Raw genomic sequence first — 16,022 nt, 5'->3', positions numbered from 1 at the left:
CTATCTGTTTATGACAAACCTACAGAACTCATTGCTGAAATTAGACATACTAGATTTGTCAAGATACACGTGGACCTCTTTCATTGATTGCATACATGGAGGTCAGGGAGAGAGGCTCACATGAATACCTCACATCACTATCAGCGCTCTGCCAAACTGCTTCATATAATCCTTTCACCATTCAGTACAGTTACATCTACTACAGTGAATGCAACTGGAGTACATGCAGATAATTATATGCTCTTGCCAGCTCCAGTGGGGGAAGAGTTATAGTTGCATGGGCATGTGTCTTATCTCTGTATTTCCTGGTTTTCAGATATTTGAGTTTTGCAGAACTCAACAATTTGGAAGGGCAGAGATACCACAACAACAACTATATACTTAGCAAAAGTCTGCAGCACTGAATAGCCAGACCACTTTCTATGGCTTTATTCCAGGCTTCTAGAAGCTCCACAGTGTTATTACTGATCTGGTGCAGTCAGGTTAATCATGGATGAGGGGATGGCTGCTGCCAGTACGATGGCTGGGCAATGTTCTCTCCTGACCTCAAGTCCCATCTTCAGAGTTCAATGTGCAGGGACTTTATATCTGAGGCGGGCTATAAGAGATACTATCAAGCAACCTTAACTCTACATTCATAAAGTTTTCTGTCAGTGAATTATAGATAGAAGTCTTTACTGGGATGCACATTCACTTTCAGATATCAATCTTGCAGTCAGAGTTTAAGGCAAGAAGTACCTCCAGATCATCTAGCCTGACCTCCTGTATATCTGAGGCCAACAATACCACCCAGCACCTGCACACTAAACCCAACAACTGAATTAGACTAAGATATTACTGCCCACAGGAGATCAGACTGTTATGTGCTATAGGGAGAAAATAGGAGTGATGGAGGTGCTCCAGTGTCTGAGGCCTCTATAATGGCAGGTAAATGACTATGTGAGATATACCCAGATCCTAGCAAGTGACCCATACCCACATGCTGCAGAGGAAGGCCCCCCCACCTACCCACCCACCTTCCCTCCCTCCCTCAGTCACTACAATCTGATCTGGGGAAAAATTCTTTTCTGACCCTACATTTAGCCATTAGTTAGTGTGGCAAGGCACCTTCTCGGTCTCACCAGCCTCGGCTGTTTTGAGCCTTGGTGAGACAGGCTTGGGTAAATAGTCCCTCTTGGTTGCAAGTCTGTACCTTCTCTCCACCAGTCTTTTGTGCTTGCTTTTCTCCCTTATGGAAGGGAATACAGCCACCCCTCCTGACAAGTCTTGCTGCTCCTCACCTACTGGCAGCTTGACTTCCCCCCTCTTTCCCCAACAGGGGAGGGTTTAAAAAGGTTTCAGGCATCCTTTAGTTGGAATCAGCTGATCCTAACTGACTTCAGGTAACTTTCTCTCAGCTGATCCTAATTGATCTCTGGTAACCCCTTCTCAGCTGAACCTGATTGGCCTGTAGTCACCCCTCCTCGGTTGATAGGGAGGAAGGTCTTTTACCATTCTGAGACTGTTTTCTACCCCACCCTTGCAGCTGTCTGTCCTGAGTTTATCACATTAGACACTGACCATATGAGCAAGAACCAGCCAGCCAAGCATCCGAAAGAGAAAGAATGGTCAGAACCACATCAGAGTTCTGGCCCACCCTGCTCCAGTGTCCCATCTCCAGCCATGGCCATCTCTGATGCCTCAGTGGAAGGAAACCACAAATCCACTCACAAAAATCGGAGTACATTAGGGGTGTTGGAGCTGGGAGAATCCCTTTCTAACCTCTGAGGGTGGCTGGCTGAAGCTTTTAGGAACATGAGCTTTTAGGAACAGAAGGCATAAACTGATAATGATCCCCAGGCTTCTGAGCCCTGCCCCCTACCAGCGCAAGCAACCCGTTCTACAATCAGAGTCAAATGTGTCAAGCTCTGTCTTTAAACTAATTAAGTTGTTTGCCCCCACAACTCCCATTGGGAGGCTGTTCCAGAACCTCATTCCTCTGATGGTTAGACACATTTATCCAGCCAGAATTTGCTCAGGACCAGTTTATACCTGTTTGTTCTTGTGTCAACATTGTCCTTTAGCTTAAATAGCTCATCATTCTCCTTGCTGTTTCCCTCTCCACCTTGGATGTACTTATAACAAAAAATTATATCCCCTCTCAGCCTTTTTTTGCTTGGCTAAACAAGCTAAATTCTTCAGCTCCTCTCATAAGATAGGCCCTCTATTCCATCTTTCTTGAACATGGGTGACCAGTACTTTATACAGTGTTCCAAACAAACTCTTACCAGTGCCTTGTACAATGGTATTAATACTCCTCTACTGGAAATACCTTGCCTGATACATCCTAGGATTGCGTTTGCCTTTCTCACAGCTGCATCACAGTGGTGTCTCAAAATCATCCTGTGATCAACCCACACACCAAAGTCTCTCTCCTCCTCTGTTTTTTCTAACTCATGAGCTCCTAGCTGGAAGCAGAAATTCTTATTATTAGACCCTAAGTGCATGACCTTGCACTTCATACCATTGGATTTCATCCCATTTCTGTCAGTCCAGTCTTCAAGGTCATCCAGATTTTCCTCAATAATGTTCTGATATCCTCTGTATTGACGATGACATCCAAGTTTGTGTCACTGGCAAATTTCATTAACACTTTTGTACTTTTTGTTGCAAGGTCATTAAGTAACTTATTGAATAACACTGGTCCCAAGACAGATCCTTGAGCAACTCCACTGGTCATCTTCTTCCAATTAGATCATTCACCTTTCACCATAGCCCGTTGTTGTCTTCCCTTTAGCTAGTTCCAACTCTTGTACTAATCCTCATCTTCTCTGATTTAACTAATAGTTTACCATGTGGTAACATGTCAAATCATATCTCATAAGGGCTGATTTTGGTCATGCTGTTTGCAGTTTGAGTAATCTTTATTTGCAGACTTCCAATATACAAACAAATCTGTTCATTTTGTATTATAGTGAGCGGACATCCAGCCTTAAAGGCAGCTGACATTCGAGTGGTCGGAGACTTAGTAGCCTCATCAATGAGAGAATGGAAATTGAAAAACCTTTCTGCTCAGGATTCTAGCAATGATGGATGGAAAGTAACCGACAGTCTTTAAATGTCAAATTCTTCTGCAATTGTCCAAAAGCAAGGAGTTTGATTGTAAGGATTCTGTTATAGGCAGAAGAGAAACAGAGAAGTACTACAGCTCTGTATACACGATACATAGAAATTCCACATGCAGACAAACATCATCAGTTAGGCTCTTAAAGCTATTTTTTGAAAATCCAGTAAGCTATGTTACTCAGGCTCTATTTCTGAAGTATATATGTTGGTGTGCATATCACAGGATATACGGTAACAGTATAGGAAGCATGTACAAATCAGCACAATAAAATCTTCTCAACTGAGAAAGAAAAGTTATTTTAATTTGTGGGGAAAATGTACACGCATCAGCCAGTGATTTTTTTAAAGAGTACTACAACATTTTCTTAAAACTGGGGCCAGATCCTCACGACCTTAGTCTTTACTCTGGCAAATCTCCTATTGATTTCAATGAGAGTTTGTCTAGTAATTGAGTAAGCATTTCAGAATTTGGCCCTAAAAGGGAAATATCATGCTTCCCCATCCTCCCTGTGAGTGCAGATGGACCTCTGTCCATGGAACCAGTGTGATTCCACTGTGAACTATAGGATTTAGGTATGTTGTGCAGAGCTGCACACCCACAGCATGATGTGAAACCTCCATATAACCCCTTGAGCAGCAGTGCCTATGGGAGTCTGGCTGCAGAGTCATCCTTAGAAAGGGGAAGCTACATTGATCCCCCTGGCCTTGCTCCCACACAGTAGAGCCATAAATATGATTCCAGCTGTTAGTGTCCTCACTGATGAAGCATGGCTGCTGCTCCATGGCCTGGGAGGGGAACTATTTCTCTCTCCTTTTCCTAGCTTTTTACAGAGTCAATTAAAATGATTACGCCAATAGGTGTGTCTGCAGGTCATATTATCCAGCAGCCACCAGCATCTGGAAGGAATGAACAGGACTGGGCATTCCCCTGTGCTTGTTTCTGGACACTGAGGGGCTTTTAAAGTTTGTTTGTGTTCAATATGCGTTCTTGTATTGCCTTCATCACCATTGTATCTAAGCTCCTCCCAGTAGCGCATTAAGTGAGGGGACTAACATCTGTTATGCATGGTTCAGTCATTTTCTTTTCTGCAGGGGGACAATTGTGTGTGCAATTACCACAGCCAAGTTTCTATCTACATCAGCCCCGTCACACTCCTAGCTATTAGAAGGATTTGAGACAAACATATGTTATTAATGAATTATACGAGCATCCTGTTTACACTCTCCATGTAGTTACTCTTCTAGGTCTTGTCTTCACGGGCAAAAATGGAACACATAATTTGTCACCAGTAGAAGCAACAGAATATCTACCACTGAGTTGTCTAACCCTGTTCAGAATGGGGTTTGATGGCATGATGATAAAAACATACCACATCTTTACCAGTAAGACTGTACCAGTGGACACTGGTGATGAATTAAAGCTCACATTTTTGCCAGGTTTAGATACTGCCCTGGTATGCCTAGCTTATGGTTGGGTAACTCATGTTACCAATGAATCTGGCTGGGTTTGTCCTCTATGAAACTTATAACTGTATTGATGCTTCTTGATCTCAACTTGTTCTATATGCCTCTTCAGAGAAATGAACTTGCTTTTTAGTTCACTGACAATATGTCAGTTCAGATCTGTAGAAGGCAGTGTAAGGTTAGTGAAGAGAAGCTTTCACTTTCCAGTAGTCAGTTTCTATATATAAATTGGCACTAGATGCTCATCAGAGAACAAGAAATATTGAATATGCTCTAAATGTCCATTGTACTTTTGAGCCAACTCCTTGATGGAAGTCATCACTTATATGTAAATGAACTGTCAATGGCTTGCCATCGTTGGCAATCACTGGACTGTGAAGGGTATGTCTTAATAAGAACCAAAGCTCTTCACAGACTTTGATTTACTGGAAATAAAACAGAAAAGTCCTCTGAGACTATAAAGGACACTTGTTTCAGATAAAACGTCTAGACAGTAGCAATATATTTGGTGCTTTTATTAAAGCAAAACTGCAAATTAGAATAGAGTGCTGAGAAAATTCCTATGACCCATCTGAGTTCAAAAAAACACTGCTTCATACTGATCCTTGAAACACCTAAATTCAGAATAAGTTCATAATCATTTAGAAAAAGAAAGGAAGAAAAAGACAGATGTACAAGGTCAACATTAGATCTTTTAGAATTTCCAAAATGTTACATTATTTCTGACAATGTTCTGTCACGTTTTGCAATTCAGCATTAAATGTGATTGGTTTAAAAACCAACATATTAAGATGTATAATATTAGGTGACAGACAGCTTTACAGAACTTTCCAATATATAGGCTTTTCACTTCAAATTACTGAAAATAAAGAAATGAGTTGTATGAATTGTTACATCTTGGGAAAGAAATGCTCAAAAATGAAACTGACAATCTGCTTTGACTGAGATATATATCTCATTTTAAGGAAGGTAAATCATTCAACATTTCTGATAGAGATGGGCAAATTTCAGAGGTTTGATTCAGATAAACATTAAGAAGTTAATGGGCCAAATTCTGCTCTCAATCCAAATTTACACCAGATTATCTCAATCAAATTCAATGAAGTAAGTGGATTTATACCTATGTACATGAGATCAGAATCTGGTGCTTCTTCATATCCATATTTAACTGATTTTATTATTATTTTATTTGTATATTATCATTTGCAATTTTCATAGTGCCCCAAAGATTGCCAGATATGTTACAAGAGAAAGAGAAAGACAAGGGGTGCAATCCTGGGTCCATCAAAACCAATGGCAAAGCTGTCATCGACTTATATGGGGTCAGGATTTCTGTCCCAAGATTTTGAAATCTAATTTTAGACATGATGTGAATTATCCAAGCCTTTGAGGCACTGCACCGCACCCCCGTTCCCCAATCAATCCCCTGGTTTCCCTCCTTTCCCTATACACACAGCTCAAATTGAGATACATGGCAGTAGCACTTCTCTCAAGCTGCCTAGCATCAGAAACTTGGATTTCATTAAAAAACAAGTAAGTCTCTGGCTCCTATGTGAATACATTTTTGAAAGTGTGAACCAAGTGTAACTAATGCAATGATATCTATATGAGTTTACAATAGCCTTAAATAATAGTTCTGAGAGGTGTGAATTGTCCCATTAATCTAAATGAGATGTTACCTTAGATGATCAATGATGCTTTTCATATCAATACTGTTAATTATCAGTGATAACTCATTTTAGCAGCTCGAGTTGGTGGTGCTTGGGAGACTACTGATACTGTGACAGCCTGGCTGCTCCCTCAGGAATCATATTTTGTAACTTAAGTTTTAGTGTGGCAGGTCAGTGGGATCCAAGTAGAGGGCTAAATGGGTTCTGCTCCCCAAAGTGAGAGAATCTGTCTGCCAGTACCATTGGAATACATTTCTGGATTAGTTAAATGGGGAAGAGGGCTACTTGGCTCTGCAGGCAACTGGAAAGTATATATTTCACAGGTGTGAGATTCCCCCTTCATCTCAGTAGGCTGTTAGCTCTGAAACCTAACAATGGCAATTTGATAATCAATTATTATTATTTTACTGCTGAATGCTGTAGTGGAAACATCCAGTTAATGTACTTATCCATTAGAGCAAGTAAAAAATGTTCATATGGAACAGTAGCCTGCCAAAAAATGAGGTTTAACTGTAACTTATTTTTTTGATGGGAAAATGTTGAAGTCAATGAAAAATTTTGGTTCTCCAATGGAAAAGTTGTAAATGAAAAAAATTGGTTTTGAAACAAAACACTGAATTTTGAATGTGTTTTTTGGAAATGAAAAAAATTTGCATGTTCTATTTTTGGATTTTTTGGATTTTCTCTCCCTTCTTAATTTTCTCAGTGGAAAAAAAAACAGGTACAAAGGAGAAGAAATTGCCTCCCTCCCCAATTCCATTTTTATTTGGAAAATCCAAATAAAATGACAATTTAGATAAAAAAAGAAAACCAAAAATTGAAAGGTCAACTCAAAACAAATGTGTCGGTCCAGATAATTTCAAAATTTACCACAGAAAATAAAATTTTGAATGATTATTTTTTTCAAAATTTCTCACAGGAAAATTTTGATTTTCCAGACAGCTCTATTATTCATTGTTTGTAGAATGCACTAGTGATAGATATTAGGGCAGCTGTGGCTGTCAATTCAAAACCCTCAAAATGTCATGCCAGTTCCATTCGTAAAAGGTGAGGGAAAGGGGAGAAGCCTCCTCTGTACCAAAAAACCTAAATTATCTCCAAACTTCCAAAACTCAAACCTCCTCCCATGCTTTCATAGTTGCCATAGGCCTAAAGTGCCCCACTCAGCTGCCAACACCTCTAGATTGCTCCTGCCACATTCTAGAGTGAATTTCTGCATATTCAATATACATTAACATGTTGGCCTGTTGTGAACTAGATGAGAGATATGACAAGCATCTCTGCAGCCCCTTGTCGTCAGGTCCTTTGATGGGCTTGGTGCATTTGAAGACTACATTAAAAATACCAACAAAAATTAATAAAAACCAATACAAAACCTCTCTGCCTCATGGATTATTAATGTAGTCGTGGTCCTGATGAAAGCTTCTCTTGAACTGCAATGAATTCAGATTTCCTACCTGTTTGTAATTTTTCTGATAGCAATGAATTCAACTCTCAGAGTGGCTGATCCACCTTATAACAGATTTTTAAGAAGGATCAGATGGTGCTTTGGACTCATCCCAGAGCCCTTTGAAAGGTGGTGAAGGTATTCCACCCTAATGAATTTATCATACTGCCAAAGGAATTCCCAGCCCTTCAGATCTATTCTGGTGAGGGCCTTCACCCCAAAATGAGTGTGAAAAGATCTTTGGGTTTTTGTTTGAAGTGGGCTAAAGATCTCTGCAAGTCTACCCAGCTTTTTGTTTATTTTGATGCCAATTCAACAGGAACTGCTGTCATGAAAAGGGTTATTCCTCTATGGTTGTCTGATTAATTTCACACTACTTGGACCTAGTAAGCTTGCAACTAAAGATCATGTTACTGCTCATACCGTTCAAGGTATAGCAGCTTCGTTTGTGAATGCTGAGGATGTTTCAGTTCATAACATGCACAAGGCTGAAAGAAGGTCCTCTCTACATATATTTACACTGCACAGTTACTTAATTTCAGCATCTAGGCAAGAACTAGGGAAGAATTGCAGTTTGGTCTTTCAGTGCTTCAGAGCCCGTTCCCAAAGTGGGATTGCTCAAATTATCTTGCTCCATAGATTTGTTTTTACTTTGGGGAGGCTGAATTTAAAGAGGCCAGTGTTGAAAGTATTTTGCTTTATGAGAACATATCTATGAAGCTAGGTCTGCTTTTTTAATTCCTCTCTGTCAGTAGAGATATTTTGTCATTTCTATCTTTAAAATTTTTTAAATGGGATTTCCGTGTTGGTCATTGGCCTTTTTCTTTCAAACTCCCCCTTGCAGAATTTTATCCTAGTTATTTTAAGATATCCCTTGAGCTATTTATACTCTTCTATGCAGATGGTATCTTTATTTTGAGATATCCCTTGAGCAAGTTATTCTCCTGTGCAGATGTAGTTCTGCTTCTTTGAAGATATCATCTCAGAAGATGTTCCTTCACCCACTCATTGTTTGGGTCTCGGCACAGTTGTTATGTTTCAGATGCTGAGGACCAAAGCAATCATTTAAAAATATACCTATTAAACTCTTTTTGTTTGGGACTGCATGAGAATTATAATTCAGAGCCTAAACATGTTGATAGCCTTTCTTTAATAAAACTTTTCAACATATACTTCTGTGGCCATTAGGAAAATGCTGATATAGTTGCTAGTAGATTTAAAAAATCTACAGATCCAGAATGCACAGAAGTGTGGATTCAATTTAATGCTTGTGCACTCAAGTAGTCTCCTAGCTGCTCTTGGAGTGTGTTTTTAGTTCCCCTGTAATATAAATATATGGCCTAAGGTCAAATGGCCTATATTATTAGCACTAATGCAACATTTGCTGTGGCGTCACAAAAAATACGTTTTAGTGCATAGAAATCTGATTCCAGTTTCGTGCTATAGATGACAGTCATTAATGTAAATATGAAATCCACTTACTATATACTTTTCAGAAGATTAATATATATTATTGTTAGGTTCTAAAGATATGCTTAATAACAAAGTATGTTTAACCTGATGAAATGTGAAGGGGGTAATCATAATTTTTATGTGCACTTCCATCCAGTCAGCTTTATAATATATGGTGGTCATAGCCACAATATGTTTTTTCATGTTATCATTTATAATGCCATATAATCAATATGAGTACAAAATAAACATATGTAATCCAAGTGAAAGTACTTTATTTGGCAAATAATTGTAGATTATTTACAGTGTCTTCAGGGGGTTCCCATCTTCCATCTATGTATACAAATCTACTGAATATTTAATGGTCAACAAAGTCACTATTACCAGAGAGAGAGCACAAAGCATGAGAAACACATTCAGTATTAGAAAATTGATTTTAAGAAGGTTGGAGAAAACAGACAGAAAATTTCAGTATAATGAGACAAAGATTGTAGTAATATCTATGCACTTCTTGGTTTGGAAAACATAACTCAAACATCTGTTGTGAGAGAAATTTCATAAAAAGATTCGCCATTAATTTCTTGACATTGTATCTACTAGCACTACATTGTTGTTATATTATAATGGCTGAAGTATTATCTGGAAAATCTACCCTGTGTTCAAGTAGGTGCTATGTTTACAATCTATTTTTATTCTGCCTAAAGAGTACAGTACATGAGACCTTAACAAACTCTTTATACAGAGACAATAGAAACAAAAAATGTGAGAATAATATGGCTTAGATCTCAGATATATACTATATCATTTTTTAAAAATATTCCCTGAATTCTAAAGCCACAGTATGTAGTTTAGGCAGCTTGGCTTCTCTATAGGGATAAAGTTAGCTCAGCAGATACTCTGCTTCAATGAGGAAATTCCATATCTTTAAAAATGAAAATATTTGAAAAATTTTAACATGCAATTAATGCCTTCAGGGCGGGGATGCGGGTGGGGGTGAGGGGAAGAGCCGATTGTCAAATTCTTTTAAGCAACAATTTAGTCAAATCACTGTTTTTTCCTTGGGAAAAACTTAATTATAGTGAAGTAGAATTTATTATTATTATTATTGAACTAATCAGTCCTCCTAGATGAAGACAAAAATTGTTTTTTGCTTGTCTGAGTTTGATTTTAGTCAGTCTGGTTGTGTTTTTTATTTAGCAGAGAACTTCAGTGAGGAGCTTGTTATTTTATGACTGAGGCCAATAGAAAGTCATTGGCATAATAAAACTGCAGATTTTACAATTTCAGCGCATCTGCTCCATGACTTTTAAGCAACTGTGAAAGCACATTGTTTAAAGTGTTTTTATAAGGGTTGATGCCTGGATCCATCTCCTTGCCTCCTCTTTTCCACTCAGGCCTCCAGAAATCCCTCAAATCAATAATAAATATTACAATGTAACCATTTTAGTGACTGTTCACAAACACCTTATTTTGAAATAACAAACTTGTTATCTGTTGTTTAGCTAGTGTCTGAAGGTTCAAATTATATTAGCAAGACTATCAGTGAACTGGATGATATTGCTCCACTTACGGAAAATCCATTCATTTTAGGGATAAATACAGGTACATGGTATATTTTAGAGATTAATGGCAATGTCATGACGTAATTAATGTTAGAATTTTTTATGACTTCTCTGTGATTTATCAAATTCCTTGGTAATAGGTAAACTACTGAGAATATATATCACATTTGACTAACCATATGGAGAACTGTTTGCTTTTCTGGACTAGATTATCTGCTGGTGTAAATTGGTGCACCTTTATTGAAGTCTGGATCTGCATCAATTTATACCAAAGAATTTGGCTCTATATGTTAAAGTCCGATATCTTAGCTGAACTGCTTTATTTGAAATAAATTTCTATTGGTCAGTGATTGTCTGTCTCCTTTCACTAGGAAGTGTTTGTGATCCTGCACGTGCTTAACTCTTATCAGCTGCACAGTTCCACTGAAATTCATGCAATTAAGCACGTGGGTAAATGTTTGCATGATCAGGGCTAATGCTGGATTACAGATTTTAAAAAATATTGCATACCTGAATCACCTTCACTCACTTATTTCCTTCTTGTCTGACAGCATCTTAAATGATCATTAGTTCTGTGCATCAGATAATACAATAAACATAACATGATGTTTGGAATACTGAAAGGTTGCAAGTTGTATTTTTTATGTTCCTATCACACTTTTCATTGTGCATGTTATCAAAATGACTTTAAAAATCAAATAAAAAAAAACTAAGCCTTGCTAAACAAAATTCTCCTTTCAAGTGCGCCAGGTGAACTGCATTTTCAACAGTTGTTTCCAAGATCAGTTTTTCCTCTCATTCATATTGGTGTTAATCAAGAGTAATGTATGGGATACAATGAGCTCCTCTAGGCATACATAGATCTAGAGAAGAACAGAATCTTATCCCAACTATTTCTTTAGATGATAGATATTTTGCATGTTACAGACCATGAGATCCAAGCACAGCCAAATAGAACAAGGACCGGATGTTGCAGTCCTTACTCACATGAATAGTCTCACTGAAATCATTGGCTTCAATGGGACTAATACCATGCGTATGCCTACCCTGATCCTACAGCTGCCTGTATATTCCTGCATGAGAATCAACCTTGCACAAATTCAGGGCTCAGTTGTGGCTCTTATGAGCCTGAGCTACAAGGAGGAGTGGGAAGTGGTGCACTGCATAAGCAGAGATGGCTGGGGATACTGTTCCTGTAACGTACATCATGCCTGCCCAAAGGTGGGGGAAATATAAATAGGGACGCCTCTTTCCATGTTTGTCCGTATTCCATCAGCACAGCCATCCTAGGGCAAAGGGAGAAGTTGGAGGAGTTCAGCCATTAGTACATCAGCAGCACTAGCTGGTCTTCCCCTATGATCCCCAGACTAGGAGTCAGGTTAGGGCTGCCCTACACTGGCACACTGGGGAAAAGGAACTTGGACACAGTTTCCTCTTTGAAGTGCATCTACATAAGGGAAGGCATAATTTAGGCTACAGTGCATAAAGGGAATGGGTAAATAAAGGGAGTTAGGTAAAACTTTCAGTGGAGTCTGATATTTTATAATGTGCATTCAAAACAACAAATACAATGCAGAGATTCAAAATTTAATTTCATTTATTTTTTGCACAGAGCATAAAAAAGGATTGTTAATAACAACAGATGTAGATCTCATCTCTGTGCCATTGGAAATAAAGGTAACTCATGTCTGCTTGTCTCAGTAACACTATCAATCCATGTCGAAATGTATAATCAATTTCTAGTGGGGCCTAATCCTGCAAATTTTAATCATGGGCTTAGTCCCACTAACAGGAAAGTTCACATGAGCAAGGATTCTAGTATCTGTATGTGCTCAAATTTAAGAAGAAAGGGTTAAAAGGTACCCAGCCTTCTGGTTGATACATAATAAAAGTATACTGTTTTCACAGGGGTAAAAATTTCTGTTTAGCATATCCATTCAAAACAATAAATATTTGTACAGTATGCTTTTCCTAGGCATTATATTATAGTCTTCAGTAACAGGATTTATCTTTCCTAGGCACTAGAAAACAATCCATGAATTTAGTAGGAGAAAAGTCAACATACCTCACATATATTCACATATTAGAAACAGCAGAGGGCCCCAACTCTTTATAAAGGGACCAGCTCTGTAGAAGGAGTGTGTTTACAAGATACCTTAGTGGAATTAAGAGCCAAAATAAATAAAAGTAGTAGCTATAAGGTGAGCAAGACTGAAGCTAGTATTTAAGCCATTTGTCATGGTCACAGAGTTTTTTTAAAAGGAGTGTTATAGCTGGTTAAATAGCTTTATTTATGCAGTTAGAATATATCTTTAATCCTAAGGGCAAAGTTCTACCTTGCATATTTATACAGGGTGCAAGGATCTGAGTGCAGGATGGGTCAACGGAGTCTTGCATCCCTCCCCAGGGTTTTAGATTTCAGAGTGGTAGCCATGTTAGTCTGTATCAGCAATAACAATGAGGAGACCTTGTGGTACCTTAGAGACTAACAAGTTTATTTGGGAATAAGTTTCTGTGGGCTGTAACCCACTTCATCAGATGCATGGAGTGAAAAGTACAGTAGGCAGGTAGAAATATACAGCACATGAAAAGATGGGAGTTACTTTACCAAGTAGGGGGTCAGTGCTAATGAGACCAATTCAGTCAGGGTAGACAAGGTGTGAGTATCAACAGAGGGAAAAGAACTAGGAGTACTTTTGGCACCTTAGAGACTAACAAATTTATTTTGGAATAAGCTTCCATGGGCTATAACTCCCTTCATCAGATACATGGAGTGACAAATACAGTAGGTAGGTAGAAATATACAGACTAACATGGCTACCACTCTGAAACAGAGGGAAAATTACCACTCCAAGTCTTTATTCAGGCCTAATTTGATGGTGTCAAGTTTGCAAATTAAATCCAGTTCTGCAGTTTCTCATTGAAGTCTGGCTTTGATGTTTTTTTGTTGAAGAATGGCCACTTTTAAATCTGTTATTGAGTGACGAGGGAGGTTGAAGTGTTCTCCTACTGATTTTTGTATGTTACAATTCTTGATGTCTGATTTGTGTCCATTTATTCTTTTGTGTAGAGACTGTCTGGTCTGGCCAATGTACATGGCATAGGGGCATTGCTGGAACATGATGGCATATATCACATTGGTAGATGTGCAGGTGAACGAGCCCCTGATGATGTGGCTGATGTGGTTAGGTCCTATGATGGTGTCCCTTGAATAGATATGCGGACAGAGTTGGCAATGGGGTTTGTTGCTGGGATTGGTTCCTGGGTTAGTGTTTCTGTTGGGTGGGGTGTAGTTGCTGGTGAGTATTTGCTTCAGGTTAGGGGGCTGTCCGGTCACCCTGTTCCAACACAGCCATCAATCAGCTGTTACGTCAACTGATTTAGTGAAAAAGGAAGCCCTGGAGACAGAGCACACGGACACAGCTCCTGGGACTTGGAGTATCAGTAGACACAGAAAGGGAACAATATTGCATCCATCTATACTGAGGCAATCGGAGACTAGAGTGACCCAAGAAGAGGGTACATAAGAAGCACAACAGCTTCCTAGGCCTGACTGAGCAGCATGTGTCCCTGTGAACATGCTTGGGGCTTGAAGGTCTCACATCCTCAGTGTACTGGTAGTATGGGAGTAACTGTCCTGCTTATTTGTAAGCCTCTGAACATGCCCAGTATGCATTAGATGCTTCTCAAAGCCCAAGCAGATTCAGCGTAAGCTAAGTGCTTGCAAAGTTAGTAAAAGACACATTAGATACACTAGATTTGTATCATGCTATATACCAACATTGATATTCCAGTTATTTTGATATTGTGTAATATAATCACTCACAGTGGGTGCCTGGCACATAAAAATAAGTATCAATTTCAGAATGTCCTGGGATATAGCATTGGAGGGAACCAGAAAGAGATCTATACTCCAGTGTGTGTTAGGGGAACATGGGAGGGACTGTTGAGGGAACAATGGAGGTTCTGTATAAATAGCAGCTAGTAGCAGGTTGAACTTCCTGCCTGAATGGGAGTTAAGCTTCTTAGCCCTCTCATCATTACTCAACAGAAAAGGAAAGGGACCAGTGTATAGGGCCCTTGAGGTTACCAGCACTAGGAAAAGACGCATAAAAAGAAGCAGGGTTCTTCCCGTTGCCAGCAGAGCTAAAATTCTGGCAGCAATAGTTCTTATTAGCTGCCTTGGGTTGGCAGGGGATGGTAGTTTGTGTTCTGTTTTCACCACAGGCCAACAGGAGAAGACAGGATGGGATCAGCTGGGCAATCAGACTGGTTTTATTTCTTCCTGTCCTCTATACCTTGCTTTACTTATACTCCTACCATTCACAGGGTTTGGGGTGAAAGAGATGAGGAAACTGTGTGGGTAGTTCAGATTACAAATGAATCATGTTCATATCTATGGTACTACAGGGCTCACTGACAGTTGCATAGGAACTGGGGGCGAGAATTTGTGAGAAATGTAAATTTCAGAGATAAGTGAAAGTAAAGTTTTTTTTAAAAAAGAAACAATGTATAGGTGTACTTGATACACTAAAAGTTGAAAGTTGCTGTCAAAGAAATCTCTTTGCAGTTTGTCTTTAATGTGGCCTAATCCCCAAGGGAATAGCCTTTGGATTCCAGGTATCTATTAATTCACCAACCTGTAACCAAGGAATAAAACAAAACTGATACTGACAATAAGAAGCAAAAAGAAAATAATGCAAAGGCATATTGGAAATAAGCACATCTGCCAAATAGAAAAGGACAGAACTGTTATTAAAGAAAGTGTAAAATCTAAAAAAGGTCTGTGGTAGTGTCCCATTTAACCCTGGATTTCTGAGCTTTGATTATTTTCTGTGACTATCTTAACAACCTTTTAATGAAGTCTTGATGGATACATTAAAAAAATTAAAATCCATCCAGTTTGGTTTTAGTTTGCAGATTAAAATCCAGCCAATCTCATTTTACAGAAAAGATCTGAAAGTGAATACAGTGCAGTTCTTTCACTGGCATCACATTAGCTCCTGGATCTGATCCAGACTTAATGGAGGTCTACATTAAAACCTGATTTACTATGGGTCTTCCATTCATATCTGATCAGTTTCCAGATCTGATCTCAATGGAGGTACTGTATATACAATAGCCATGTATGCGACAGTTCTTCCATTCAGATTGGACTGTCTCCAAAAATGTAATGTTTTTGTTCAGTTGCGTCAGTGTTGCTGATCAAAAAGAGAACGACATTCTTATGTTTATGAATAAAGCCACATCAACATTCCTTATGAAAACATTTGTGCGTGTAGACCTACTCTAATGTGGCAAAAAGGGAGGATTTCTTGAAGT

At 38.8% G+C, this 16,022-nt stretch overlaps 1 protein-coding gene across 1 annotated transcript in view; it reads left to right on the top strand.

Annotated features, from left to right (window-relative positions):
• The window catches only part of IQCM (IQ motif containing M), a 117,026-nt gene extending 113,853 nt beyond the window's left edge, over positions 1-3,173 (top strand). Inside the window, exon 9 of the mRNA XM_050945494.1 lies at positions 2,955-3,173. Coding sequence (XP_050801451.1) covers positions 2,955-3,097 — 143 coding nt within the window. The 3' untranslated portion in view covers positions 3,098-3,173. The remainder of the gene's footprint in view (positions 1-2,954) is intronic.
• Positions 3,174-16,022: the final 12,849 nt, after the last annotated feature.

The sequence above is a fragment of the Gopherus flavomarginatus genome, chromosome 3, assembly GCF_025201925.1.
Source record: "Gopherus flavomarginatus isolate rGopFla2 chromosome 3, rGopFla2.mat.asm, whole genome shotgun sequence".
NCBI classification, from domain to species: Eukaryota; Metazoa; Chordata; order Testudines; family Testudinidae; genus Gopherus; species Gopherus flavomarginatus.
The sequence above is the reverse complement of the archived record's forward strand: the minus strand, read 5'-3'. Positions and strand labels throughout refer to the sequence as shown.